Source organism: Abramis brama, assembly GCF_963993115.1.
Source record: "Abramis brama genome assembly, chromosome: 14".
NCBI classification, from domain to species: Eukaryota; Metazoa; Chordata; class Actinopteri; order Cypriniformes; family Leuciscidae; genus Abramis; species Abramis brama.
The window spans coordinates 2,827,918-2,853,132 of NC_139976.1; the positions used below are offsets into that span (position 1 = coordinate 2,827,918).

The following is a 25,215-nucleotide window of genomic DNA, read 5'->3' on the forward strand; positions in this document are numbered from 1 at the left end:
TTTGTAAATTAGTTTCCATGATTAGGATTTGTTGCTATTTCTCATTGTCTTTTTCCTTCACTGTCGAGACCCAAATATTAGACACCCATTTGTCTAATGCTGATCTCCAAACGAGCATGCCGTTTCCCAGATGTTTTAAAAGGCATTACAGTTTACTTCAGGGTTTAGCTTTGAGGTGTTAGTTGCTTTCAAAAAAACATTCGATATGTATTTTTTGCATTTCTGTTATGATCTTGTTAGTTTGCACAACTTACAAACCTTGCCTTACTTGACCACTGCCTGCATCCTTCCAGATGTCTTAGGGATGAACTCTAAAGCTTTTAATGAGACCATTATTTAAACTAATAATTAATTACCATCTTTAAATTAACACTCACTGTGTGTTTTAAGGTACTATTTTTGTACATTTGCTTTTGGAAAAACTGCTAAACAAATCAAACTGGCCCGTCATCATTCCATCTAGATTCACATCTATTCCAGGACAGAGTGAAAGAATGTCTTTCTGAATGCAGGCGTACACAAGGAAACATTGAGATATGTGTTATTTTAACTAAACATTGTTCAATGTCCCATGAAAAAACTGGTTTAAGTTATTGTTGAGGAATTACATCTAGTTCCAGTAAAGGTCCACCTACAGTTATTAATAAAGGCACTGATAAGATTGTGAGCGCTGCAGTTCAGCATCACTGTATTGAACTGCTGAAGAGAGAATCTCATAGACCAGTCATCAATCTGAGTTTGCTCTGCAGCAGCATCTGACCTCAGGTAAAGTCACTTCTGTTTTATCCCTTTTGGTCACCAACTTTGGATGGATCTAAATTATTTTGTAAAGTTTGAATGTTTTCTATATTTTGTAAAATTTGCCTTTAAGTATCTGTGAATGTTATAGTTGTTTTACAAATGTGCAAAACAAAGAAAGAATAAAATATAACAAAATATAAGAAACATATTTCGTGTGTGTGTGTGTGTGTGTGTGTGTGCAGGTGCCGTTCGTCACAATGAGGTTTCTGATCTCACTGTGTGTGTCACTACTGTTGCTGATTAATGGTGAGTGCTTTATAATCTGTCTGTAAAATGACTCAATATTTTCCCAATAATAAATAATTATGCTTATATTGTGCATTTAACAGGTGAAATAATCAATGGACAAACAGCAGGTACAATAATTCTTTCACTTCATCTAATCTTCAATTCATCCTTTGTTTTTCATTAAATAAACGTAGGAATAAAAGTAGTAGAAGTAATTAGGATGTTAAAAGTTTCCTATTGATATAAAAACTTCTCATAATATTTTAGCACAAATTGATATTCACATACTGTAAAAAATATTTTAACAGTAAAAGACTGCAAAAATGTGACAGTAAAAACTTAACTGGTTAACACTAAGTTCCTGTACTATATGGGAAAATTGTATTAGATCTAACTTTACATTTTAGTAATTGTTAAATGTACCATTTTTAGAAATAAAAAGACCAATCTTCTTATAATTTAGTGAAAAACTGTACACTAACATTCCCTAATTCCCTGCATGGCACTTCATATTTGATGGTTTTAATGTTAATAATTATATTTCTTCTTAGTTTTTTTCTGATCAGTTATGTACATTAGGGATTTATTTTACATACTATGTTGTTAAATGCATGTTTATTGCATTATTTTAGTGCTGTGTGTTAGTGCCTTCTTTATTTTAGTATTTACCTCAGCTTGTGGAAAAGCTACTTGTGATGTTCTTTGATGCATCTTGTTTTTCTCTTTACCACCAGTGGTATTATGGTGGATGTCAGTATATGCAAGAGGTCGTCTGTTGGATTTACCGGTTGAATTTTTTCTCTTAAATTACACTTCTAAATTGTACAATTTACAGGTTTGTTACGGCCTCCCCTGTCTAGGGGAGCAAAGAATAAAGAATTTAAAATAAACTAAACAAATGAAACATTTCAGAGGCCCTGTCTCCTGTCCCAGCACTATTCAACAAAGCTCAATCTTGCAAAATAAACCATAAAAATTATGGTAACATTTTAGAATAATGGTTATATAATATAATGTATAGAATAATAACTATGCAGGAAGTAATGCAGGACTAATGAGTAGTACTGCATTAACACTTTAGCTACTACTATTAACTAATAAACAAGCTTAACTAATCAGTAAGTAATATCATAGTATTTAGGAGTTCCTTATTATGTAATCAGTAATAACTTAATGAGACTAGCCACTAACTGACAATTTATAAAAAAAGACATTATTGTGTGTTTGAGATGTAATCAGTCATAATTTTTACTCTGAATATAGTTATAAACGTCTCGGTTACGTATGTAACCCTCGTTCCCTAAAGGAACGGAGACGTAGTCATACATTACGACTGATTGAGATCACGCTTAGGGAGCCTGTCATCTTCGAGTATTGTTAAAACGAGCCAATGCACATTGGCGTGCGTGAATTGCATCTCGCGCTCTGCCCCGCAGCGGGGGTATAAACACAGAAGCGGATGCACGCACCACTTGTTTTTCCGCTGAGGAGCCGAGCGGAGCCCGGAGTCAGCGGTGGTCCAGCAATAGTGGCGACGGGACTGCGTCTCCGTTCCCTCCTTCAGGAAACGAGGGTTACATACGTAACTGAGACGTTCCCTTTCAGTCGCTCACGTTCGACGTAGTTGTACGTTACGACTGATTGGGATCCCTATTAAAATGCCACTAGTGCTGCCACCTTCCAGTGCCTAGACAAAAGCCTCCTGATCCTCCCGCATATTGAGGTGGAGATAGGACAGGGCTTAGGCCAGGAAAGTCACTGCTGTTCTACAAGACCACTGGGAAAGCATTACCTTTCAATGGAAGGCATACGCTGCGGAAGCCACATCCTGCCCGTAGGGAGGTAACGTGGAAAATAACACATATGGACTGAGCGAATTAGTGGGCAGTACAACATATGGAATGTCACTGACATGGCTCCAGCCGATAACGGGGGGGAGACGCAACCGGTCAGTGACAGCAGAGCAGACTCTGCCAAGGGAAGACACGGGATCGCCATAGGGATCGCAACATATGGACCCAGCCTAGCACAAGTTCCACCAGTGCATATGAGTGGTAGGCCTAGCATCGGACGCTCCGCCACATCCAACGGCGAAGGGGTGTGGAGGAACTCAACAGGGTTCGGGGCTGAAGCTGGCTTCATGTGAAGGGAGCCCACGGAAAGCAACCGGCTCGACACATAGGCTACTTTCCTAGCAAATGTGCTGGTGTCGCCCAGCCCGCAGCTCTAAAACATCTGACAGACACATCTGACAGTCTAAAACAGACACTTGAACTTACATCAGAGTGATAAAAACGAGAGCAAATGAAAGAAACCACCTTTGGAAAAAAGATAATTTGAAGTGTAATTTAATTGTTTAGTTGGTCTCATGTCCCGTTGAATAACACGGGGAAGCGGGGCTTATGACCTATACTAGGACCAGTCACCAAAATAAATAAATTACAGACGAGACTTCACCAACTGTGTCCCATCTGCAACTTATCTGACAGGGCCCCTGTGAGCAGTCTGTGGACAGTTCATTTCAGGGCTAATAATGCATAATTAACAGCTGTAATGTACTCCAGTGTGTTATATTGCCTTTCCTGTGTGGTTTACAGTAGGTTTTACCTAATAAAACAACTGTAATTATGGAATATGACCCTTTAATGATTTGACCAAGAACAGCCTACAGAGGTCCTGTCAAATAAGTTACAGGTGGGCAAAATCCACTCAAAAACCCTAGGTCTGAGACAGCATCCCAACTGTCAATTATTCTACAGGGACCCTGTAGGCTGTCCGTGGACAGTTAATTTAAAGGTTAATGATGCATAAATAATAGCTTCAACAGCTGTTCATGGTCATGTAGGCTGCTGATGGGACACATAGGCCGTTCATGGTCACATAGGCGGTCAGGGGGATGAATAGGCTGTTCGTGGTCAGTGGGCGGGACCCCAGGCTGTCTCTTAGATCGGAGGTGGACGAATAGGCTGTTCATGGTCGCATAGGCGGTCAGGGGGACGAATAGGCTGTTCATGGTCGCATAGGCGGTCAGGGGGACGAATAGGCTGTTGAAAACATTTGTAAACGACTTTACTTGGACCCATTATGCAAGGTGTCTCTTTAATACCGCGTGGTTAACCCTTGTATGGTGTTCGGGTCTGTTGGACCCGTTTTCATTTTTTATCAAAAGAAAAATGATACAATTAATTATTTTTTCAAACTGAGACTCATTGGCCTTGGCTCATTTTCTGTGAGGAATATATATCAGAACACATTTTCAATGAAAACACACCCCCACACACATTTATATTACACACAGGATGTTCGGGTCCACTGGACCCGGGGCTAATAAAAGTGTGGAAATTGTAGGTCCTGTGTACCTTTACTCTGTCCTCCTCCTGTCAGGGCCTGCTGTTAGTGTGTGTATGTTCTTGTATATGGTTTATGAGGACATAAATGTGTATAATGACATGGGTATTACAATGTAAACATGGTTTATGACGACATCTGTGTCCTCATACTAAAACATACTAAATGGAGTTTTTTGAAATTCAAAAAATGGCAAAAGTTTTCTGTGATTGGTAGGTTTAGAGGTAGGGTTAGTGTAGGGGGATAGATTATACAGGTTGTACATTAGAAAAACCCTTATGCCTATGGAGAGTGACCGTACACCACATATCCAAGTAAGTGTGTGTGTGTGTGTGTGTGCGTGTGTATGTGTGTGGGTGTGTGGGTGTGTGTTTTGTGTGTGTCTGTGTTTGTGTTGTGGGTGTGTGGGTGTGGGTGTGTGTATGTGTGTGCATGTGTGTGTGTGTGTGTGTGTGCGTGTGAGAGAGAGAGATTGTGTGTAAGTGTGAAAGAGTGCAAGAGTGAGTTTTGTGTTTCTACTCCTGCCATTCCCACACGAGGTTGCAATTCTTAAATGTGATCTAACAAAGGTAAAGAGAAAATATTAACCATATAGGCCTATGCTGTTTATATTGCTTGTAATTGGGATGAAGTAAACATCTGTTGAGTATTTTAACATAACATTTTTGATTGTGTTGAATTAAAAACCCAAAAATGCAACGGGTCCACCAGACCCACGAACACTGGCTGAGTAACAAAATGAACACCACACAAGGGTTAATATACATGTTGCTGCTGATTGGGATTATCTCAAACCCCATTGCACACCATTTCCAGGAAACATGTAGCAAAAAGTTGCACAGTTTTTTTTTTTTTTTTTTTGAAGGTCATGTATTCATGTACTTTTTTATATATATATAATTATTTTTTTTATTGAATTTTCAAAATTACAGAATTCAATATCAAGTTTTTTACACATTTCTTTTACACATTTTCACATTTTGTAAGTATCACTTGAAACACAACAATAATTTAAAAAAAAAAAAAAAAAAAAAAAAAAGAAACTTAAAAATAAAGGGCATCACAAACATATGTTAAATTAATTTAGCAGAGATACAAATCTTTGGGCTTTTCGATTTTTTATAAACTTTACAGACATAAATACATTTTGAAGGCTGCTTTAAAATGAGCAAACTTGGGTTTTGAGTTACTCCATTTAGTTTGATGAATTTAACATTTTCCTAATAACAAAAACAAATCGAGAATATTGTATTCTCCTCCATCTTAATTTGTTCGGGTTAATATGTTTCCCTCATTTGAGTGGAAACATTTTTGGGGAGTTCTTAGTCGATATTGTGTAACAAATAAAACCAAAGAAGTGTCATTTAAAATTGATCACAGAATATATCCTGTGAAAGACACTTTAGAGCGTTTTCATCTGGATATTGATTACAATTGCTGTTTTTGTAATTGTGAAAGAGAGTCTATTGTGCACTTATATTTTGAATGTCCCTGTTCATCAATCTTTTGGTATGAGATGTCTCAATTTCTAGGTGTTAAAATGAACTGCAACCTATAGTCTTAATTTTGACATCTGTCTTACTTCATACAAATGAATATGACTTTTCTAAAAGAAAAATATAAGTTGCGTACCGGTTTGAGCTTGAACGTGCCCCTGATGATGACATGACGTGATGACGTGCCCCTGATGATTGGCCGGAAACCTGAAATTGAAATAATTAATGCAAAATGAATGGCGCCCATAAATCATTAAATAAAGAATGAAACTCAGGCAAATACAACTCGCCCTACACTAGGAATAAAAAGGTGGAAGAATCCATTAACAATCAGTGCAACAGGTCTTCCCCTGCAATAAAATCACACAGCTAATATAGCCTACCTTAACTTACACGCAGTGTTGGGTTAGTTACTATAAAAACTTACTAGTTACTAATTACATCACTGTACTAATCACTCTCTCTAAAAAGTATTGCATTATTTATTACTTACCGTAAAACTTCAAATAATAGCCGAGTCCCAAATAGACGCCTGTCTCTTTTACACGCCTGGTGTGTCTACAGGTTTGGATAAATAAAGGCCGGTCTCTAATAGAGGCCTGGTCTGTTTTTTTAGTTTCGGGTTGTATTTAATCTTCTAAAACCCGTCAGATCGTCTGTTTAAGCCAGTTCTATGGTGCAGATTGCGCACGCAAGAGAGCCCTGCGCATCTGGGCGGGAGCTGTTAGCGCAAACAAGGCAGGCAGAGAGAGTTAGTGCCGCGTCGCGTCTATGACAGCTCGAGGTATCGCACACCGGACGCGCACTTTGTCAGTTAATGGCCAGCAATATTGTTATGTTTAAGGACATTATGGAATTAAGATCATGCCTGTACTATGTTATGATTGTACTCTACAATTAAATACAATCGTTGCTAAGTCTGCAGTCTGAATTCACTTTACCTCAGAGCGTCCGTTAACTGAATGAATTGAGAATATCACCTGAAAATCCGATAACATCAGCAATTTTCATTCAACCAGCTGATTTCTGTAAATGAATGTAAAACTAAATGTATATTGCAGCACAGGGTGAAGTCTCAACACTAAATTAAAGGCCTGTCTCATATAGACGCCTGTCTCAAATACAAGCCGGTGCAGTTCAGCGATTTGGGAAAATAAAAGCCGGGCTATTATTTGAAGTTTTACGGTATTACTATTTACTTATATTTATTAGGCTACTATCACAACCTCAACCAGTCGAACAATATAAGGATAGTCATGAAGAAATTTAAATTCTTTCAAATAAATAAAATTGCATAAAATATTATTGAACTGACCAAAGTATCTGGGAGAAAGCTACATTAAAAAACGAATCATAAGAGAGAGAGACACTCAAGAGCGCTGATTAACATCAGGTGTCACTACTCATCAGAGCGGAAAAAAAGTAGACAAACAAACAGGCATACACAAAACAACATTATGATTAACGATATTTTTAATGTAATAGAATTAGGAATTATACGCAGATGATGATACATTGTGGAAAATGTAAAATGAAATACAGAATATATAACAAAACTCCTTCAAAAAGCAATAACAGAGTGTTAAACGTATTGCACCCTTATACATTGTATTACGGTATTGACTACCTGTATTGTTTTATTTGGAGGTATACGGTTATGTACGTGATGACGTTACGTTTTACGTCACATGCTTCTAAGTTGAGAGAGCAGTGAACTGATGTTATGTTCAAGTGAAGCTGTCACAGTGTCTGGTTTGTGTTCCCTGGGTAACCACTAGAGGTCCTCTTCCCCCACGGTGTCATTCACATTAGGAACTGCATTCCCCACAATCCTTGTCTGCACTCATCACTGTTCATTGCACCCAGCTGTTCCCCACCATGATTGTTAGTTTCTGTGTGTATAAATACCCTGTCTGTTTAGTGTTTGTTATGGAGTCCTTATTATTCGTCACGCCACTTTTGACGTCTGTTTCCACTCTGTCTTTTGCCTGTTTATTGTTTTGTGTTTTCGGATTGCTTATTTGGATTTTGACCCCTGCCTGGACTGGTTTACGATTTTGGATTACCCAATAAATATTACTGCATTATTGGATCTTCCCTTGTTTCTTGAGTGTGGATCGTGACAGATATTTATTGGGTAATCCAAAATCGTAAACCAGTCCAGGCAGGGGTCAAAATCCAAATAAGCAATCCGAAAACACAAAACAATAAAAAGGCAAAAGACAGAGTGGAAACAGACCTCAAAAGTGGCGTGATGAATAATAAGGACTCGGTATTTATACACACAGAAACTAACAATCATGGTGGGAAACAGCTGGGTGCAATGAACAGTGATGAGTGCAGACAAGGATTGTGGGGAATGCAGTTCCTAATGTGAATGACACCGTGGGGGAAGAGGACCTCTAGTGGTTACCCAGGGAACACAAACCAGATACTGTGACAGAAGCTTGCTAAATAAAAATCCTGCCAAGAGGATGAACAGCACTGAACAGCGTTTCGTTTGTTTTTTTCCTGCACGCGAGTGAGGGTGAATTGCGCACTCGGATGCTCAACACAGAGATAGAAAGATGGTCCATTACATTGGGTTTTAAGTTGTCTATTAGTAAATCAAACTGTATGGTTTTCTCAAGGAAAAATATTCCTGAAAACATCAAATTATTTTTGTATGGGAATCCATTAGAAAGAGTGTCAGTATTTAAACACTTAGGATTATGGTTTGATAGCAAATACACATGGAGAACACATATAAATATGATAGAAAATAAAAGCAAAAAAAGTTATAAATTTGATAAGGGCTGTATCAGGATGTGGATGGGGTGCAGATAAAACAACAATGATTAATATATATATATATATATATATATATATATATATATATATATATATATATATATATATATATATATATATATTTGATTATGGTTGTACATTATATAGAGCAGCAGCTAAATCAAACCAGAAAAATTACAGGCTAAAGCTTTAAGAGTATGTACCGGAGCACTTCAGCATACTCCAAATAATGCCTTAATGACAGCAACAGAAGAACTGTCACTAGATATAAGAAGAAACAAGATATGCATGGCATATTGGAGTAGATTGGAAAGCAGTAAACAAGAACATCAAACTAAGAGAGTACTAGAAGACTGTTGGGAATATAAAATAAATACAGGAAGGGATTTTGGATGGATAATAAAAGGTGAAGTAGATAAATATAAATTATCGCAATTAGTGTTAGGACCAATAACAGGAAAAATCCCACCATGTTTGTTTCCTATGGCAAAGGTAGATGTAAATCTAAAAAAGAATAAAGAAATACATGAAAACAATAGTAAAGTGTATATATAGAGAAATACGAACAAGACAAATATTTTTCATATTTACAGACGGATCAAAGATACCAGATTCTGGGGTGACTAGTAGGGATATATATTCCAGAATTGAAATAAGCATATTCAATAGATTTTCAAACAATTTGGCAAGATATATAGTAGAATTAGTCACAATAATGGTTGCATTACAGTGGACAGAAGATGTTAGACCAGATAGAGTAATTATATGTTCACTCTATGTCAGCACTTAATAGTTTAGTATCAAATAAATCCATTAGAGAAGACATTTTAAATGATATATATATAACATTACATTTGTGAGTGAAGGGTATAAAGGATACACTTGTTGTAGGTTTAGTCAGTTTATCTAATACATCCCAGTTTTACCACCCCAATATCTTCTCTTTCAGACAGACAGATGTTAGATGTTTACCTGTACTCTTGTTTTTGCCACATCAGTGAATGAGTGAATGAGTCTTTTTTCTTTATTTTCTCAGAACCCACAACTTCCATCTCTGATCCATGCTATGATCATAACACTCTTGATGAATCCTGGAGAGACATACGGCAATACCAAGATAATGTATATGATGACACCCTCGTTGAATGGAGTGGCTGGTATCGGCTGTATCTGAATGGAGAAAGTGCCCAGATGTCTGAGTGGTGTGTGAGTTCTGTGGGATGTGGTGGAGAAACTGCACTGTATCTCAACGGTTCTCATCCAACACTTGAGGATGGAGTGGAGACCCGTGAAGTTGTGGGAACTCATTCATGGTGGTGGGGGTGGTGGGGGTCCAATCATTGCGGCGCCTACAGTTCCACATCCATTAGAGTCAAAGCCTGTCCAGGAGATTATTACGTCTATGAATTTGTCAAACCCAACATATCAGCTCCAGGGCCTATGTACTGTGCAGGTACAATTTTAACCCTTTTCTTTGGGATATTTGTTATGATTATTTATTTCACTATAATGAGCTCTATCTGTTACCTAATTTTACATTAATCTTTTGTTTTATAAAAATAATCATGCTTTAACTAGTTAGAATTAGTGGTGTGCAGTCCATTACCCATTCTGTATAGTAGGTTATTTTGGGGATATTTTGGGGATATTTAATTTTATTCTATCAATCAATAAATTCCACTAGAAACAAACTTTGTTGTATTATTTTATTTTAATACTGTGAAGCTGCTTTGATACAATCTGTATTGTGAAAAGCGCTATACAAATATACTTGATTTGATTTGATTTGATTTAGGTTATGTTACAGATCAATAGCATCTAGATCTTCTTCTTACAAAATTCCTCAAATCACACTTTAGGCCATTTGCTTAATAATTAATATGTATACTGTTTATGAACACATCATAATATTACTCCACAGTTTCTTATTGCAGTCAAGTCTTTGTCAGAAAAGTCTTATTTGCATAGCTTTTAGCAAATGTTTGCCAATGTTGCTCTGCCTCATTCTGCATTTTGAGCCTGAAAGTACACAGCTGGTTAGAATATAATTGTTCAAAATTATGTAATTAACTGTCATAATAGGTTTTAGGATATACTACTCTTGTACATACAGTATAGGCAATATATTTAATAATACTTTTACAAACTCCATGATAGTTGCTTTCCAAAGCATCAGCAGTGATCCCTGCTACAACTATGAGTCTCTGGATCGTCCCTGGAGAGCCAACAATGAAAGTGGAGATTACATTTGTGATGAACTTTTCTCCTGGAATGGCTGGTACCGTCTTCTCTACTATGGAATGGACATCCGGATGTCAGAGACCTGTGTTAGTTCATACACCTGTAACACATACATCAATCTGTGGCTCAATGATCCTCACCCTCTGATAGAGGATGGAGTGGTGACCAGGGAGGTCTGTGGTGGTGGTTATTGGGGAAGCTGCTGTGAATACAAGACAAGACCCATCAGAGTGAAAGCGTGTCCAGGCAATTACTATGTCTATGAACTTGTGAATCCAGTATGGTGGTGTGCAGGATACTGTACAGGTACTGTGGTTTTCTCATTTAAGTATTTCAAAACTTTTAAAATGATTTCTGTCATGACATGAATTTCCTTCTTTTTAGATGTCAACACTATTTCACAGGCAGTTTCCACTATAAGTCCAGATATAACCACTGGATCCAGCATCACCTTGAGTAAGCTGCAAATAATATATGAACGAATATTTGAGTGTTATTAAAAATTATCTATTTTTTTTCCCCAATTAAAGATTTGCATTACAGTGAAAATGGCCATTTTTATGCATAAACATCTTCATTATTACACAGTCACATCGTGTATGAATGATTTAAGAATCTCATGATTATAACTGTGTTTCACTGATTCAGATTTTCACATGTGAAGTTCCTCATTGAAATATAACTTGTTTGTTTTGGTCTCATCATCTCTCACTAACAGATTATGACCCATGTAATAACTACAACATACTCGACAACTACTGGAGAAGCACACTCAATTACTGGTCTATGTTTGGATACGTATTTGATCATGATGACACTCGTGTAGAATGGGATGGCTGGTATCGACTCTTCATTAATGGCTTGAGTGCTCAGATGCCTGAGTGGTGTATGTCTTACATGTCATGTGGAGGTTATATTTCTCTGTATCTTGGTGACTCTCATCCGCGGCTAGAAGATGGAGTTGTTACTCGTGAAGTTTACGGCACTCACTATGATCAGTGCAGTCACTACAGATCCGACCCGATCCAAGTCAAAGCATGTCCTGGAAATTATTATGTCTACAAATTTACCAGACCAACTCTTTCAATCCCAGCTCCTGTATATTGTGCAGGTATTCATTTATCTTTATATTTGACATGCTTATCATGATTTGTATTGGTTTGTATTCATATTATCATCTTGAATATATTTAATCTCCAATATATAATGCTCTCTTCCTACTTTTTTCCTTAATAGTGCCTTTTTCCACCCCAAGTGTCGACCCCTGCTACAACTATACCAGTCTGGATGAGCCTTGGAGATCCACAGACAATTATTCCTACTATGGCATGTGTGATTTTAACGTGGAGTGGAATGGCTGGTACAGGATGTTCTACAATGGTGAAAATGCTCAGATGCCAGAATCATGTGTAAATCAAGGCATGTGTGGCACTCATAACCCACTGTGGCTCAACGGCCCTCACCCACAGCTGGAAGATGGAGTGGTCACCCGTCAGGTCTGTGTCTTCTCATGGAATGGCTGCTGTACTTACACATCCCATCCTATAAGAGTCAAAGCCTGTCCAGGAAATTACTATGTTTATGAGTTTGTCAAGCCAACATTTTGTGGAGCTTACTGTGTTGGTGAGCACTTACTCATATGATATTCAATAATTTACTTTTCTGGATTTTAATTAAATTTTTTTGAAGATGATATAAAATGTTCCTAATACCAGAAGTCTCAAGTCAGTCCATCTCATCAGCGTCTACAACAACAGAGACGATCCCATCCATAGAATCCATTACTCCACCAATCACAACCACTGGTAAAGTCTTGCTTCCTTCATAAACTCTCTTGAGCATCTTTTTAAAATGTAAACCTAGAATGCAATTTTAGATAAAGTGAAGTACTGAAACTTTGTTAATAGTGAAAACTAAACCACCAGTGTTTCTCAAACTCAGTTCATAACCCATGTTCACATACACCAACCATCAGAGACAGGGAATTACTGCATGTACACACAAAAATATTAAAGAATCAGTGTAATTTGATGGCCTTTTATACATTCATTAAATTTGATAGTGTAGTGTCGTTCTTTGTCTCAATATTACTTGGGTATTACTATGGTTTTGGGTGATTTTTAGACCCCCTAGCTATCTTAGACTGACACTAGTTTGAGAAATACACGAGCAAGATGCAAAATGAAGTAATTAGCAAATAATACATGCAAGTGTAATGAGCCATGAAATCAAATCAAAAGCAGAGATCTAGGAACAATATATTTTTTCAATTTATTTTTTGTTTTTGACTGGGGAGGGAGTGTCAGTTTTTAAAGATGTTTTAAATCTGAAAGAACAATCAAAATCTGATTTTCAAGATCATAGATTGTAGATCACCACTTCAAAATATATATATAAATATATTTAGCAAATAAGTGTCAACGTGTGTTTTGAAAGCATTGACTTCTTGAGGTCAAGTTGCTTGTAATCTTTGTGCTCAATTGCAGCTAATTGAGAGAAGATGTTCTGAAAGTTCAAGACAAATTGTCTTCAGCTTTGAACTTAAAATTCAATTAAAACAGGGAACTTAAGTAAAGAGTGATCTGGAGATAACTATTTCACGACTACAAAAATGATACATAAAACAACATTCATTTATTAATTCAGCAAAATGTATATTTGTAATATTCCCATATTTCCAACAGCTCCCCCTGTTGACCCCTGCTACAACTACACTATCCTGGATGATTCATGGAGAGCCACCAACAATCAACATTCCTCTCAAATAATGTGTGACGCTTGGGTCAGCTGGAACGGCTGGTACCGTCTCTTCATTCAGGGCCAGAGCGTTCAGATGTCAGACACATGTGTTGATGAGTATAGTTGTGGCACTGATGCTCCACTGTGGCTGAACGGAGGACATCCAACAGTTGAGGATGGAGTGGTCACTCGAGATGTCTGCGGTCACTGGAGCAATAACTGCTGCTTTTTCCAATCCAATCCCATTAAAGTCAAAGCCTGTCCAGGAGATTATTATGTCTATGAGTTTGTGAGCCCAACTACCTGCAGTTTGGCATACTGTGCAGGTAAATATATTTACATGTGCACTTTGTATATGCAAGAGAACCTTGTTGGTAACACTTTATTTTGATGGTCCCCAACAGATATTCTACTGACTATAAGTAACTTGGCATTTACATGTCAACTTATTCTACTAACCCGAACCCTAACACCTAACCATAACCTAACAATTCAATTCAATTCAAATTTATTTGTATAGCACTTTTCACAATACATATTGTCTCAAAGCAGCTTTACAGAAAGTGCATTTCAGAAATGTACATAGAAAAATACAGTTAGTTAATCATGTATTAATTTAGGGCATAATATATCGCCAGCGTTGAGTTGTCTCTTCACGAGTGTTGGGGCATCTGAAGGTTCCATGAGAGGCTGGATACAAACTGGAACTGATGAACTCTATTTACCTCCGGACTAGTGTCCTGAGATAACGACTGAAAAGCAGATGGGAAATAATTAGCATAGCTGCTGTTCATAATAATGCATTCGATATGATTCAACTGTATTACAGTATAAAAGGTATTATAACAGTCTACTGACAGTCTACTAATACTTAGAGTTAGTTGACATGTAGTTGCAAAGTTACTTATAGTTAGTAGAATGTCTAAAGTGGACTATCTAAATAAAGTGGAACCTACTTGTTGTTTTTGAATGTAATATTTATAATTTATTTTAGATGCAAGCCACATAAACACTAGCAATACTACTGTCACGCCAGAGACAACCACAACCGAAATTACAACAAAATAAACTACAACCATTGACACTACGACTGGTAATATAATGTAATGTGTTACCTGGAAGGGTAGACCGAAACATGTAAATACACATTTCAATGAAAACGTTGCTGTTGACAGTTACACTATAGCTGGGGTTACTTTGCATTATGTTACATCATTGCCCCCTTTTGTTACTTCAGACGCCCCCTCTTCAGCGGTCCGCTGGTGCCGGCTCTTGTCTGTAGGTCTCAAAGGGAAAATTATTTGAAATTATGATAGAAAAAATATATTTTATTACCTTAAGGAATACAGAGCAATAATTATTCAGGGGCCCAAAATGTTACTCGATGTCTTTGTGTTGTATTAAATCTATCTGTGCTTTTCCTCTTAGATGTGAGAGATCGCTGTTCTGAACTCAACTGCTCTGAGGATGAATGGTGTGGGAAGAAAAATGGTGTTTATGGCTGTTTATGTAACGAAGACCAACCCAGACCACAACCTGACTCTTTTGGTTGGTATCATAAAAAAAAATCAAAATAAAAGTTTTTGGTCATTTATTTATTAAAAAAGTCTGACAATCTTTTGGCTGTTTTCTCTCAGAGTTCTCAGAAACCTGTGAAAGCAGCTCTGGCTCCATATCTGTGTCTCGCTGTCAGCTCTTTGAGGCTGGTTTTCCAGCTGATGTCTTACACCTCAATGATCCCAGCTGCAAAGGAACGGTCCGGAATGGCAGAGTGGAATTTCATTTTGATAACGATGAACACATCTGTGGTACAAATCTTCTGGTAGGTTTAATTATGTATAAACTATTCAAATACATCATCCAAATTTGTGTAGTGCCTGACTGAACCAACATGTCTAATGTTGATTTACTAAAAAAGTTGCTTCACAAAAAAATAATAAAAATAAATAAATAAATAAATATATATACATCATCACATAGCCTTCATCATACCTAGAGATTGGCATGATTTTATTTCAGTTAGCCTAAAAGCTAGTTTGATTTGCATTGAGAGATGATCTTATGGAAAGTACCCCATGCCAATCTCTAGGTATGGTGAATGCTATGTGATGATGTGGGGCTATTTTAATTCCAAAGGCCAAGGGAACTTTATCAGGATGCATAGTATCCTAATTTTTTTTTTTTAAAAAACTTAAAAATAAAAATCTGCCTGCCTCTATGGGAATTTAACATAGGGGTGTACTCACTTATGCACCATGTATTTTAAGGAAGAACATTTATTTATTTACGATACATTATTCATTCACAAAGAAAATTGGTGTCCTTAAAGGTTGGATTTTTCCTATTTTTTTAAATTAAGGCATTAAGTTCAATTTCCAAAATATGATTTTTTAGTGCCCAACAGGTATTTAATAGTAGGAATAACATGTTTAACAGGAATTTAATTGGCCTATAATTATGGGGGATTGTCAAAGTTTTTTTTTTTTTTTTTTTTTTTTTCGTCATCTACTGAATTTTTCGTCAACGATACCAGGGACACCGAAACACCGGGGAACATGAAATTTGGTGGGCATGTAGCCCCACTAGACTTTTACGGAAAAATTTCGTTTGGTCCCCGGGGGCCCCCCCAAACCCCAAAAATGCAGTTTTTCCTAAATAACTACCTGAACCGTGGCACCGAGGATGAAGAAATTTTTATGGTATGTTGCTCTTAAGGGCCCACATCAACCTAGCCCATAATCACTCATTTGTGATTTGCGCCCCTCCCATAAAAAATGAAAATGCAATATTATTCTGCTTTAATCGCCCCTATCTTCAGTTGAGATGTTCAGAACTGCACCATATTTCATGTGTATGATTAACTTGACATCCTCTGGGGGTATGCTAAGTTTCGTAGAATTTCATCCATGGGGGGGTATAAAATAAATTCATTTATGTGCACATTTAGTGACTGTACACTCATCGGCCTGTAGATGGTGGTGTTGAGCGAAGGGTTGCTGGTTTAGGATGATACTGTCACTAAGGTTGCCAACTGTCCCGAATTAGGCGGGACGTCCCGCATTTTGGGCCTAATTTATTTGTCCCTTGCGTGACCTCCCGTGTCCCGTTTTTTGACAAGCTGATAAACCACTGACTGATACAACAGCAACAGCAGCAGTGCTGACCACGACACTTGAGAATGATCACCGACACCTGTCATCATCCAATCACAGCTTTTTTTAATCACTGTTTTGAGTAAAAATCATTGTTTGATTTGCGAACATCCTCTGCCGTCTGGTCGCTTCCGCTTCAAGCCGGACTCGTCTCGCGCTAACGGTAATTTCCTTTCACTGTCCACGTTTTGATTTCGGCTAATCAATTTTGGCGAATGCAAACAACGTGATTATTGTTCATGAGTCTAACATCCAGCCACGCAAGAAAACATGTAATCTACCTGAGGGAATAATATGCTCAAAAAACATTTCTGATTATTATTAATGTTTTAAAGCTTTTAGAAAGTACATAGAAAGCTTTTGTAACATTATCTTAACTGTCACTTTTGATTTAATGTAATGGATCGATCCTTGCTGAATAAAAGTAGGCAATTACTTTCTTTATTTTTTCCCCCCAAAAATAATCTTACTAACCCCAAACTTTTGAACTGTAAGCCTAGTGTATAATGTTAAAAAAGCTTTCTATTTTAGATAAATGCTGTTATTTTGAACTATGGTTTGTTTGTAATGTGACTTTTTTCATGTATGACATTAAAATTATTTTTAGAATTAAATACATAAATAGGTTAAGCAATACAAATGTGTTTATGTCTGATAACCTTTTAAACACAAACTTAACTGCAGACACTGAAATGATGTACACTGTGTGATACAGTACAAATATTTTGAGTGTCCCTCATTTTCCTATAAATAACCACGATTGTCCCGCATTTTCCTTTTCTGAAGTTGGCAACCCTAACTGTCACACACACACATGCAGGAATACAAACAAACGCAAGCATGCACACACACCCATACACACACACATACAAATCCACATGCACAGACACACACACAAACACACACGCGCACACACATGTACGCACGCATACATACACGCACAGACACACACACACACACAGACACACACATACACAAACACACACACATACACACACACACAGACAGACATGCACATACTACTACTTTTTTTAGGTATATACATAAACACGCAATACAGCCAAATTGCTCCACGTCATTTCTTTTTGTGGAAAGCCAGTGCAGGCCTGAGCGGCGGTCATATTTTGTACCGCCATGCGGTACATCTAGTTTAAATTGGATGTTGTGTCTTCGCGTTGATCGGACGGGCTGAGACATTGACGCGACACATGCAGCTGCCCGTCCGATTATTACCACACTCAAAACCATGGCTCCCTTCCTGGACCTTCGAGGACCTTTACTGACCAGCAGGTTCAATATGATAGGGTCAGGGGAAGGTGTAGTGTGGGCTTTAGGGACAGAGACAAGTAACGTCCCAGTAAGGTAGCATCCATTTATTATTATCGCAGACTGTTTTATTATCTTATAAATTATTACTACAATACCCTAAGATTCAAATAGTATATGCCACTATTTGCACTAAGTATAAATAGCATCTAACTACTTTTTTTTTTCTTCGTGCAAAGAAAATACTGCTGTAGTGCAAATGACTGCTGCCTTTTTAAATACCTTGAATTCAATTTAGGCTAAATTACAAAATGTTATATTTGTTGTCCACAGGCTAATGGCACCCACTTCATCTATGATAACTTTATTCTGGGGACACCGAGGTCAGAAGATCTCATCATCAGCAGAGAGAAAATCCTGAAGCTTTCTTTCAGCTGTGCTTATCCTCAATCACAAACACTTTCCATGAATGTGGAAATCAACCCACTGGAGAGGTGTGAGTCAAATACAAATTCTGGTTTCAGCAGCACCAACTTATTAAATGAGTAGTTTACCAAAACACAGAATTTTTCTCCCCCTCATGTTGTCCGAACCCTAATGTTTGCATTTGTTCCAAGGAAAACAGAATTTTACTGGTCACACCTTTCAATGGAAAAAGAAAGAAAAAGTTCATATGACTCTTGCTGCATATTCCACATCTTCTGAAATTATGCGATAGCTTTGTTTAAGGGTTTTCAGAAGATTCATGATTAATGAATTAATAGTTCAGACCAGTTTTGTGGACCAGGTTCTTTAGAAAGATCCAACTCAATCGAGCAAATTGCAATTTTGACATCATTACTTCTCTATACTGAGTGTGGACAAATGAAAATTACACACAGGAACCAGGAACTTTGAATGGGGTTCTTTGTTTTATTCCTTATAAATGTTAGGAATTTTGTTTATTTTGTTTTTCTTAGGTATGTGAGGAAGATAATCTACAATAAACAAAAAACAGAGTCAGAATATCTTCTGATCACACATCAGATTATCCACCTCAGATTGTCTCTTCTAGTGTTGTCAAAAAGTACCGACTTCGGTACCAAGTCGGTACTGAAATTTTAAAAATGTGAAGCTTTTAGCGCTGTTGAGCGGAATCGTAAACACCTCTGATTGCCCATTATGCTCACACACTCATCAAATATGTCTGTGATTGGCTACAATGATCAGCGCTTCAAAAACATGTAGTAATTAAAGCTGCAAGCAGCATTTATCGGGGTTCAAGCAGTTAAGGCCTTTAAGCACACAAGCAACAAAATACATTACGTTTTATTTAGCAAGCATTTAACAACTGCCATCATAGATGAAAAAGTCCATTTACAGCCAATACATGCAGTTTGCCATAGGAAATATATGGTTTTAAAGCGTTTTTACAGTTATAGCACCTTTTTGCCTGAGTCTTCTTACAGTCTTGCCTGATCTCCACCACTTTTATTAGTAGTACTCAAAGTGTGCCTATATATATATATATATATATATATATATATGTGTCAAATTTGTTGTAAATATGTAATTTTGATAAGAAGTTTAGACAATTATATTCAGTGGCGTAACGAGCCCTTAAGTAGGATTATCAAGGCGGGCCCCTTGATGACGCAATTGATGACATTGATGACGCAATGTCCGCGAGTAGGCTACCATGAATAGGGCAGGATATGATCATACACAGCATATAAGAGATGAGATGACTAACAAAATCAGGAGGAGCCTACGCTCACCAAAAAAAACACAATAAAAAAACACTGGTGACAGCGCACCATAACACATTGTTAGGCCTAGGTCCAAATACATAAAAAAGATGCTCTCTTACATTATAGCGAGATTTTCCGGGCTTTCCTATGTGCAACTGCAAAGTTGTCGATTAGATCAGGATTGTGCGCACGGGCATTCTCAATTGACCCTTCGCAGGGAGTTTGATTGACAGGCGATCTGACTAATCATATTCCGCCATTTTGTCCCACAAAGCAGTCAGGAGAGTTAGTAGATTAACTTTGGAGGATTTAAATTTGAAAAACAAATTTGTACTGACGTCTTAGCACTTTAAAACAACATTCCTTTTATGTTCATTCATGTTTATTTTAATGCTATAAATTAACTAGAAGGAAGAGATGATCGGTTCACGAGCAGCTTTAACTGAGCCTTGAGTCTACAGCGATCTGTCAGACACATTAAACAGTCACAAAACGGTATTTATTTTTTAAATGTCTCTAAAAAATGACTACATTTGAAAGGTGAGACTTTTGGCGCTTTTCCATTACCAGTACCAGCTCAACTCGACTCGACTCAGCTCGGCTCGCTTTTCGCTCCGTTTTCCATTGCAGATAGTACCTCCACAATAGTACCTGTTCGTCATAGCGAGGCCGCGGGAAACTGCTGTGACTTCTACGCGATCTTCTACGCGAGATACATCCGCTGCCACACACAATGGACAATGGAGGAAATCGAGTGTATGCTGTTTTTTTGATGTTTTTGTTTTTGCTGTTTTTTATTCAGGATACTCCGTCTGGCGCGTGCAATGATGACCCAGTGAATAGTGACGATTCTCTCTGACCAATCAGCAGTCTGCCGTGTTTTCATGTTACATTTTAGTATCGCCTCAGCTTGCCCCAGCTCGCTTAGAACCTCGCCGGAGGTGGTACGAAAAAAAGTACCTGGAAGCAGGTACAGGTACAACTTTTACACAGTGGAAAACCAAACAAAGCCGAGTCGAGTCGAGTCGAGCCGAGCCGAGCTGGTACTGTGTAGTGGAAAAGCGCCATTTGTTTCATATCAAAAGTACTTGTCTGTCAGCGCGCAGTCTCCTCTCTGATCCGCAATGTTTTTTTTCACTGCGTGAGAACTTGGTGTGGTGTGAGAGTGGCGTCGCTTGTCAGACATAGCAACAGTAACTAAAGTGGGCGGGTCTTTGCGAATGGTCATTGACAGTATGGACGGGGATTCGCCAGTCCCAATTCAAAACAAATTTCATGACAATCCATCATTGTTTGTTTCAAACATGTGAGAGCATCAAAATGATCCATGGGTGAAATTGATTGGATTTAATTCATTTTTTTGCCAGTTCCTATCATAATTTTAACATTTTGGCGTTATTTTTTAGCTATTTACCTATGTTTTCAAATTTCCTTTGTTTTTTTGTTGTTGTCTCGATCGGACTAACGGCTTTGAAGATAAACACAATTTTTTAAAGCTCTAAATGACACTTACAAAAACCATAAGGCGAAACCTGGCATGTTTGGTATTGTTGGACCAAGTGGCCAATTGTCATGATTTTTTTTTTCACATGACCTCAGAATGAGCTCATGAACATGTGTCCCAAGTTTTGCGAAAATATCTCTTTCCGTTCACAAGTTATATCTGTTTTATAGTGCCACCAAGTGGCCAATTGTTGCGATTTTTTTCAAGTGATCTCAGGTTGAGCTCAGGAAGATGTATCCCAAGTTTAGCCAAAAAAATTCCTTTCCGTTCACAATTTATAACCGTTTTAGTAAAAGTGGCCTTGGTGCCATCAAATATTTTGGTTCCCCTTATCAACCGTTAATTGAAATTTTGAATTTTTTGGATGATTATTGATTGTCAGACTCCAGAGAATATTCTTGCAGTGGTTTGGCTCCGATCGGGCCAAAAACCTAGGAGAAGTTAGCAAAAATATTTTTTTCAAAAAAATGCAATTTACTCGAAATTGGCGCCTGAAGGGCAAGCAAATCGGATAGCCATTTTGTCCGCCTTGAGCCAAGGATTCCAACGATATAAGACACTTGATCCTGGGACAAACGGTCTAAGAGTTATGAGCGATTTTGAACTTTTGGTCACTGTAGCGCCACCTATGGGCCAATCGGGGTCATACTCTGATAGGTTGTCCCCAAATTGAGGTCTACCATCTGGCCAGGTTTCAAGTCTCTAGGCCTTACGGTTTGTCCTGCACGATGCGTTTTACGAATCCTTACAATTACAATAGGGTTTCAGCATTTCATGCTTGAACCCCTAATAAGAATGAAGGCTTTTTGCCAGTTATAGCGCCACCTACGGTCCGATCTCCATCAAACTCTGCATGCTTCCTCACCATGTTCTGACACATATGCTCATCAATTTTGGTGAAGTTCTGAGTTTTCATTTGGGATGTATAGGCTTTTTAGTGTAGTTTGCCACGCCCCTTTTCTAAATGACCCTGTTACAGCCACCCAAATGCAAAAGTTCAACTTTTTTTCGATAATTATTGATCTAGAGAGTCCAGAGAATTGTCCTAGACTGGTTTGGTTCCGATCGGGCGAAAAACCAGGGACTAGTTCGCAAAAGTAGGTTTTGGACAAAACTCGACATAGCAGAAAATTTTCCCTGCCTACATCCAAATCGGAGATAGCCATTTTGTCCGCCTTGAGCCAAGGATTCCAACGATATAAGACTTGATCCTGGGACAAACGGTCTAAGAGTTATGAGCGATTTTGAACTTTTGGTCATACTCTGATAGGTTGTCTCCAAATTGAGGCCTACCATCTGGCCAGGTTTCAAGTCTCTAGGCTTTACGGTTTGTCCTGCACGATGCGTTTTACGAATCCTTACAATTACAATAGGGTTTCAGCATTTCATGCTTGAACCCCTAAATATACATCAATGACGCTCTTCACCGAGCGCTTACACAGATACACACGGGAGCATTTGAAAACAGGCGTCGATCCACAGACCGATCCGCTAATAGACGCCTGCTTGTGCTTTCAAACACTCCCGCTCACGATTTCAAAACACTTTCACAAACACTTCCGTGTGCTCAAACACTCCTGTGCGCTGATCATTGTAGCCAATAACAGAAATATCCGATGAGTGTATGAACAGAATATCCAATCAGAAGTGTTTACAATTCCGCTCAACAGCGCTCAAAGCATCACATTTTTTAAATTTCAGTACCGACTTGGTAACGAAGTCTGTACTTTTGACAACACTTCTTAAAGGACCCTTCAGTACATTTTCCGCGTGGTAATTTTCTCTAAACCAAGAACATATATGGTTTAGTTCTAAAGCAGAATTCTACCCATAAAACAAAGTAGGTTTAACACAGATCTATCCATTATTTCGACAGCATTGTGCACAAGACTCTTCCCGCTGGTGAAGGCAGATATCAGGTCCGGATGATTCCATATGAGGATGATGAGTTTACCCGGCCCTTCACTGGTCTTGTGGATGCAGAGCTCAACCAGGAGATGCATGTGGAAGTTCGTGTTGAGGGGGTCGACAGCCGCCAGTTTGCCCTGGTGATGGACACGTGTTGGGCTACACCTGTGAATGATCCTGATTACAGCCTCCGCTGGGATCTCATCCTTTCAGAGTAAAGCAGGGATTTTTTTTAGGATTGCCTGAGATACATTATCTCTCATGATTTCAAGACAAAAGCACAGGATTCAATTTTTGTTCAGTGGAAACAAAGAAAAGCATTTGATTTGTTGATTGTCATTATTGATATTCTCAGGTGTCCCAATCCAAATGACGACACAGTGGAGCTGCTGCAGAACGGCGTCTCGACATCCAGCCGTTTCTCCTTCAGGATGTTTATCTTCACTGCAAACTCCACTAAGCTTTACCTGCACTGTGCTGTTCACCTTTGCCTTCTGTCAAGCAATCGCTGCTCAATGGTGAGTTTACAAAACCTCTCATAGTTCATGAAATTATAATGTTACATTTTCAAGAGTAGCTTTAGTACTGTATTCTGAAATAAATTTTCACTGTATGTGTTGAATATCAACCTAATTTATCAATTATATTAGCCAGTGTGTCTGTCTGTCTGTGTATACAGTATGTGGAGTATCTATAGTAAAATGTGGTGGGTAAATGATACATGTAAAGGTTTTCAAATCTGCAGTTACTTAAACTAATATTAGTAAGGTTGGTATGTTTCAAGATTAAAGGTCAAATTTACTAAACAGGGCAAATTAGCGTGAGACACATTAAAGAACAGAGGCAAAAATAACAGTATCTTCACGTTTTCATCGCTAATTCTTCACTGTGAGAATTTAGTAAATACTGACAGTAATGGTTTAATGTCAAAAAACATTCTCTCTCTATCTGTTAGTAAATCTGGCCTTTAATGTTCAAAGCTGCTCTCTTCTGGAGACTTTCTTTGTTGCATGTTTGTTCAGTGATATTTAACAGGGATTCACACAGTTTGATTTTGCTCTTTTCTCTATTAGGACTGTGACTCTGGACACCAGCGGAGAGAGGGCAGGTCTCTGGACTTCCATGACAGTGCTTCCATATCCATGGGTCCTCTGGTGTTGTCTGAAGGGAACACAGGTGATTTTAATAATTCGTAAATAAAGGTTTCTATGTAAATACAGTATATTTCACTGCATTGCATTATATCCCCTGTTCACAGATAAGTGGGTCCCAGAACAAGTGAAGGTATCTGAGGCTTCTTGTCTGTGTGGTTCTCTGATGCTGATACTTGTTCCTCTGATGAGTGTCCTGACACACTTTTAGTTTAGTACCACAACATTTTATATGCATATTGTCTAAGTAGTTTTAATTAATGTGGAACTGATGCTACACTGGTTGTGGGTTTCTAAACGTTTCTTTATTCAATTAATGATATTTCTTGTGGACTAATAAAGGAATTATTATTTAATAATTTACGTTTATTTCTATATAGTACATTCATTCTGTATTACTTGAGGGAATATGCTGCAACAACAAAGACCATCAGATTCATGTCTATTCAAATAATGCAAAAACATAATTTGGTCATTCCCTTTCTGTGGAAATGTGTGATATTGTAATTTGTAGACAATTAACTAATATGACTTTCTTTTCCTAAAAATTGTGTTGTCATTTTTTTTATTCAGGCATTTTGTATAAGGCGAGAAAAAGGTCTGAATTTTCTAAACAAGGACAAAAATAAATACATTTGATGGTTGGCCTCAAAGTCTATTTTTCCATTTGTAATAATTTTCGTTAAGTAAAAGTACGAGAAAGATTAATGATCATAACATTATCTTTTTACTGCTATCTTTGCAATTGTTTTACTTATTTTCCATCGTGATGCTATTATTAAATACATGAGAAGAGTCTTGCATTACTTTCAGTTCTTTGAAGAATGTTGCAGAACTGGTTGAATTGTTCTCTTTAGAGCA

At 37.8% G+C, this 25,215-nt stretch overlaps 1 protein-coding gene across 2 annotated transcripts; it reads left to right on the forward strand.

The window, feature by feature from the left end:
* Window positions 1–669: 669 nt before the first annotated feature.
* On the forward strand, window positions 670–25,145 carry LOC311095869 (uncharacterized protein). Of its 2 annotated transcripts, none has more exons than XM_084134709.1 (17): window positions 670–765; window positions 984–1,047; window positions 1,131–1,157; window positions 9,700–10,116; window positions 10,821–11,210; window positions 11,289–11,360; window positions 11,623–12,015; window positions 12,141–12,527; window positions 12,620–12,709; window positions 13,589–13,969; window positions 15,072–15,191; window positions 15,281–15,465; window positions 18,395–18,555; window positions 23,172–23,417; window positions 23,559–23,721; window positions 24,277–24,379; window positions 24,462–25,145. In XM_084134709.1, exons 2-17 carry the CDS (start codon window positions 999–1,001, stop codon window positions 24,563–24,565), a joined length of 3,288 nt encoding a protein of 1,095 aa, XP_083990835.1. In that variant the 5' UTR covers window positions 670–765; window positions 984–998; the 3' UTR covers window positions 24,566–25,145. The 2 variants fall into 2 exon arrangements, with proteins under 2 accessions (XP_083990835.1, XP_083990836.1); XM_084134710.1 differs by having other exon boundaries at window positions 673–765; window positions 12,647–12,709.
* The last annotated feature ends 70 nt before the right edge of the window (window positions 25,146–25,215 follow it).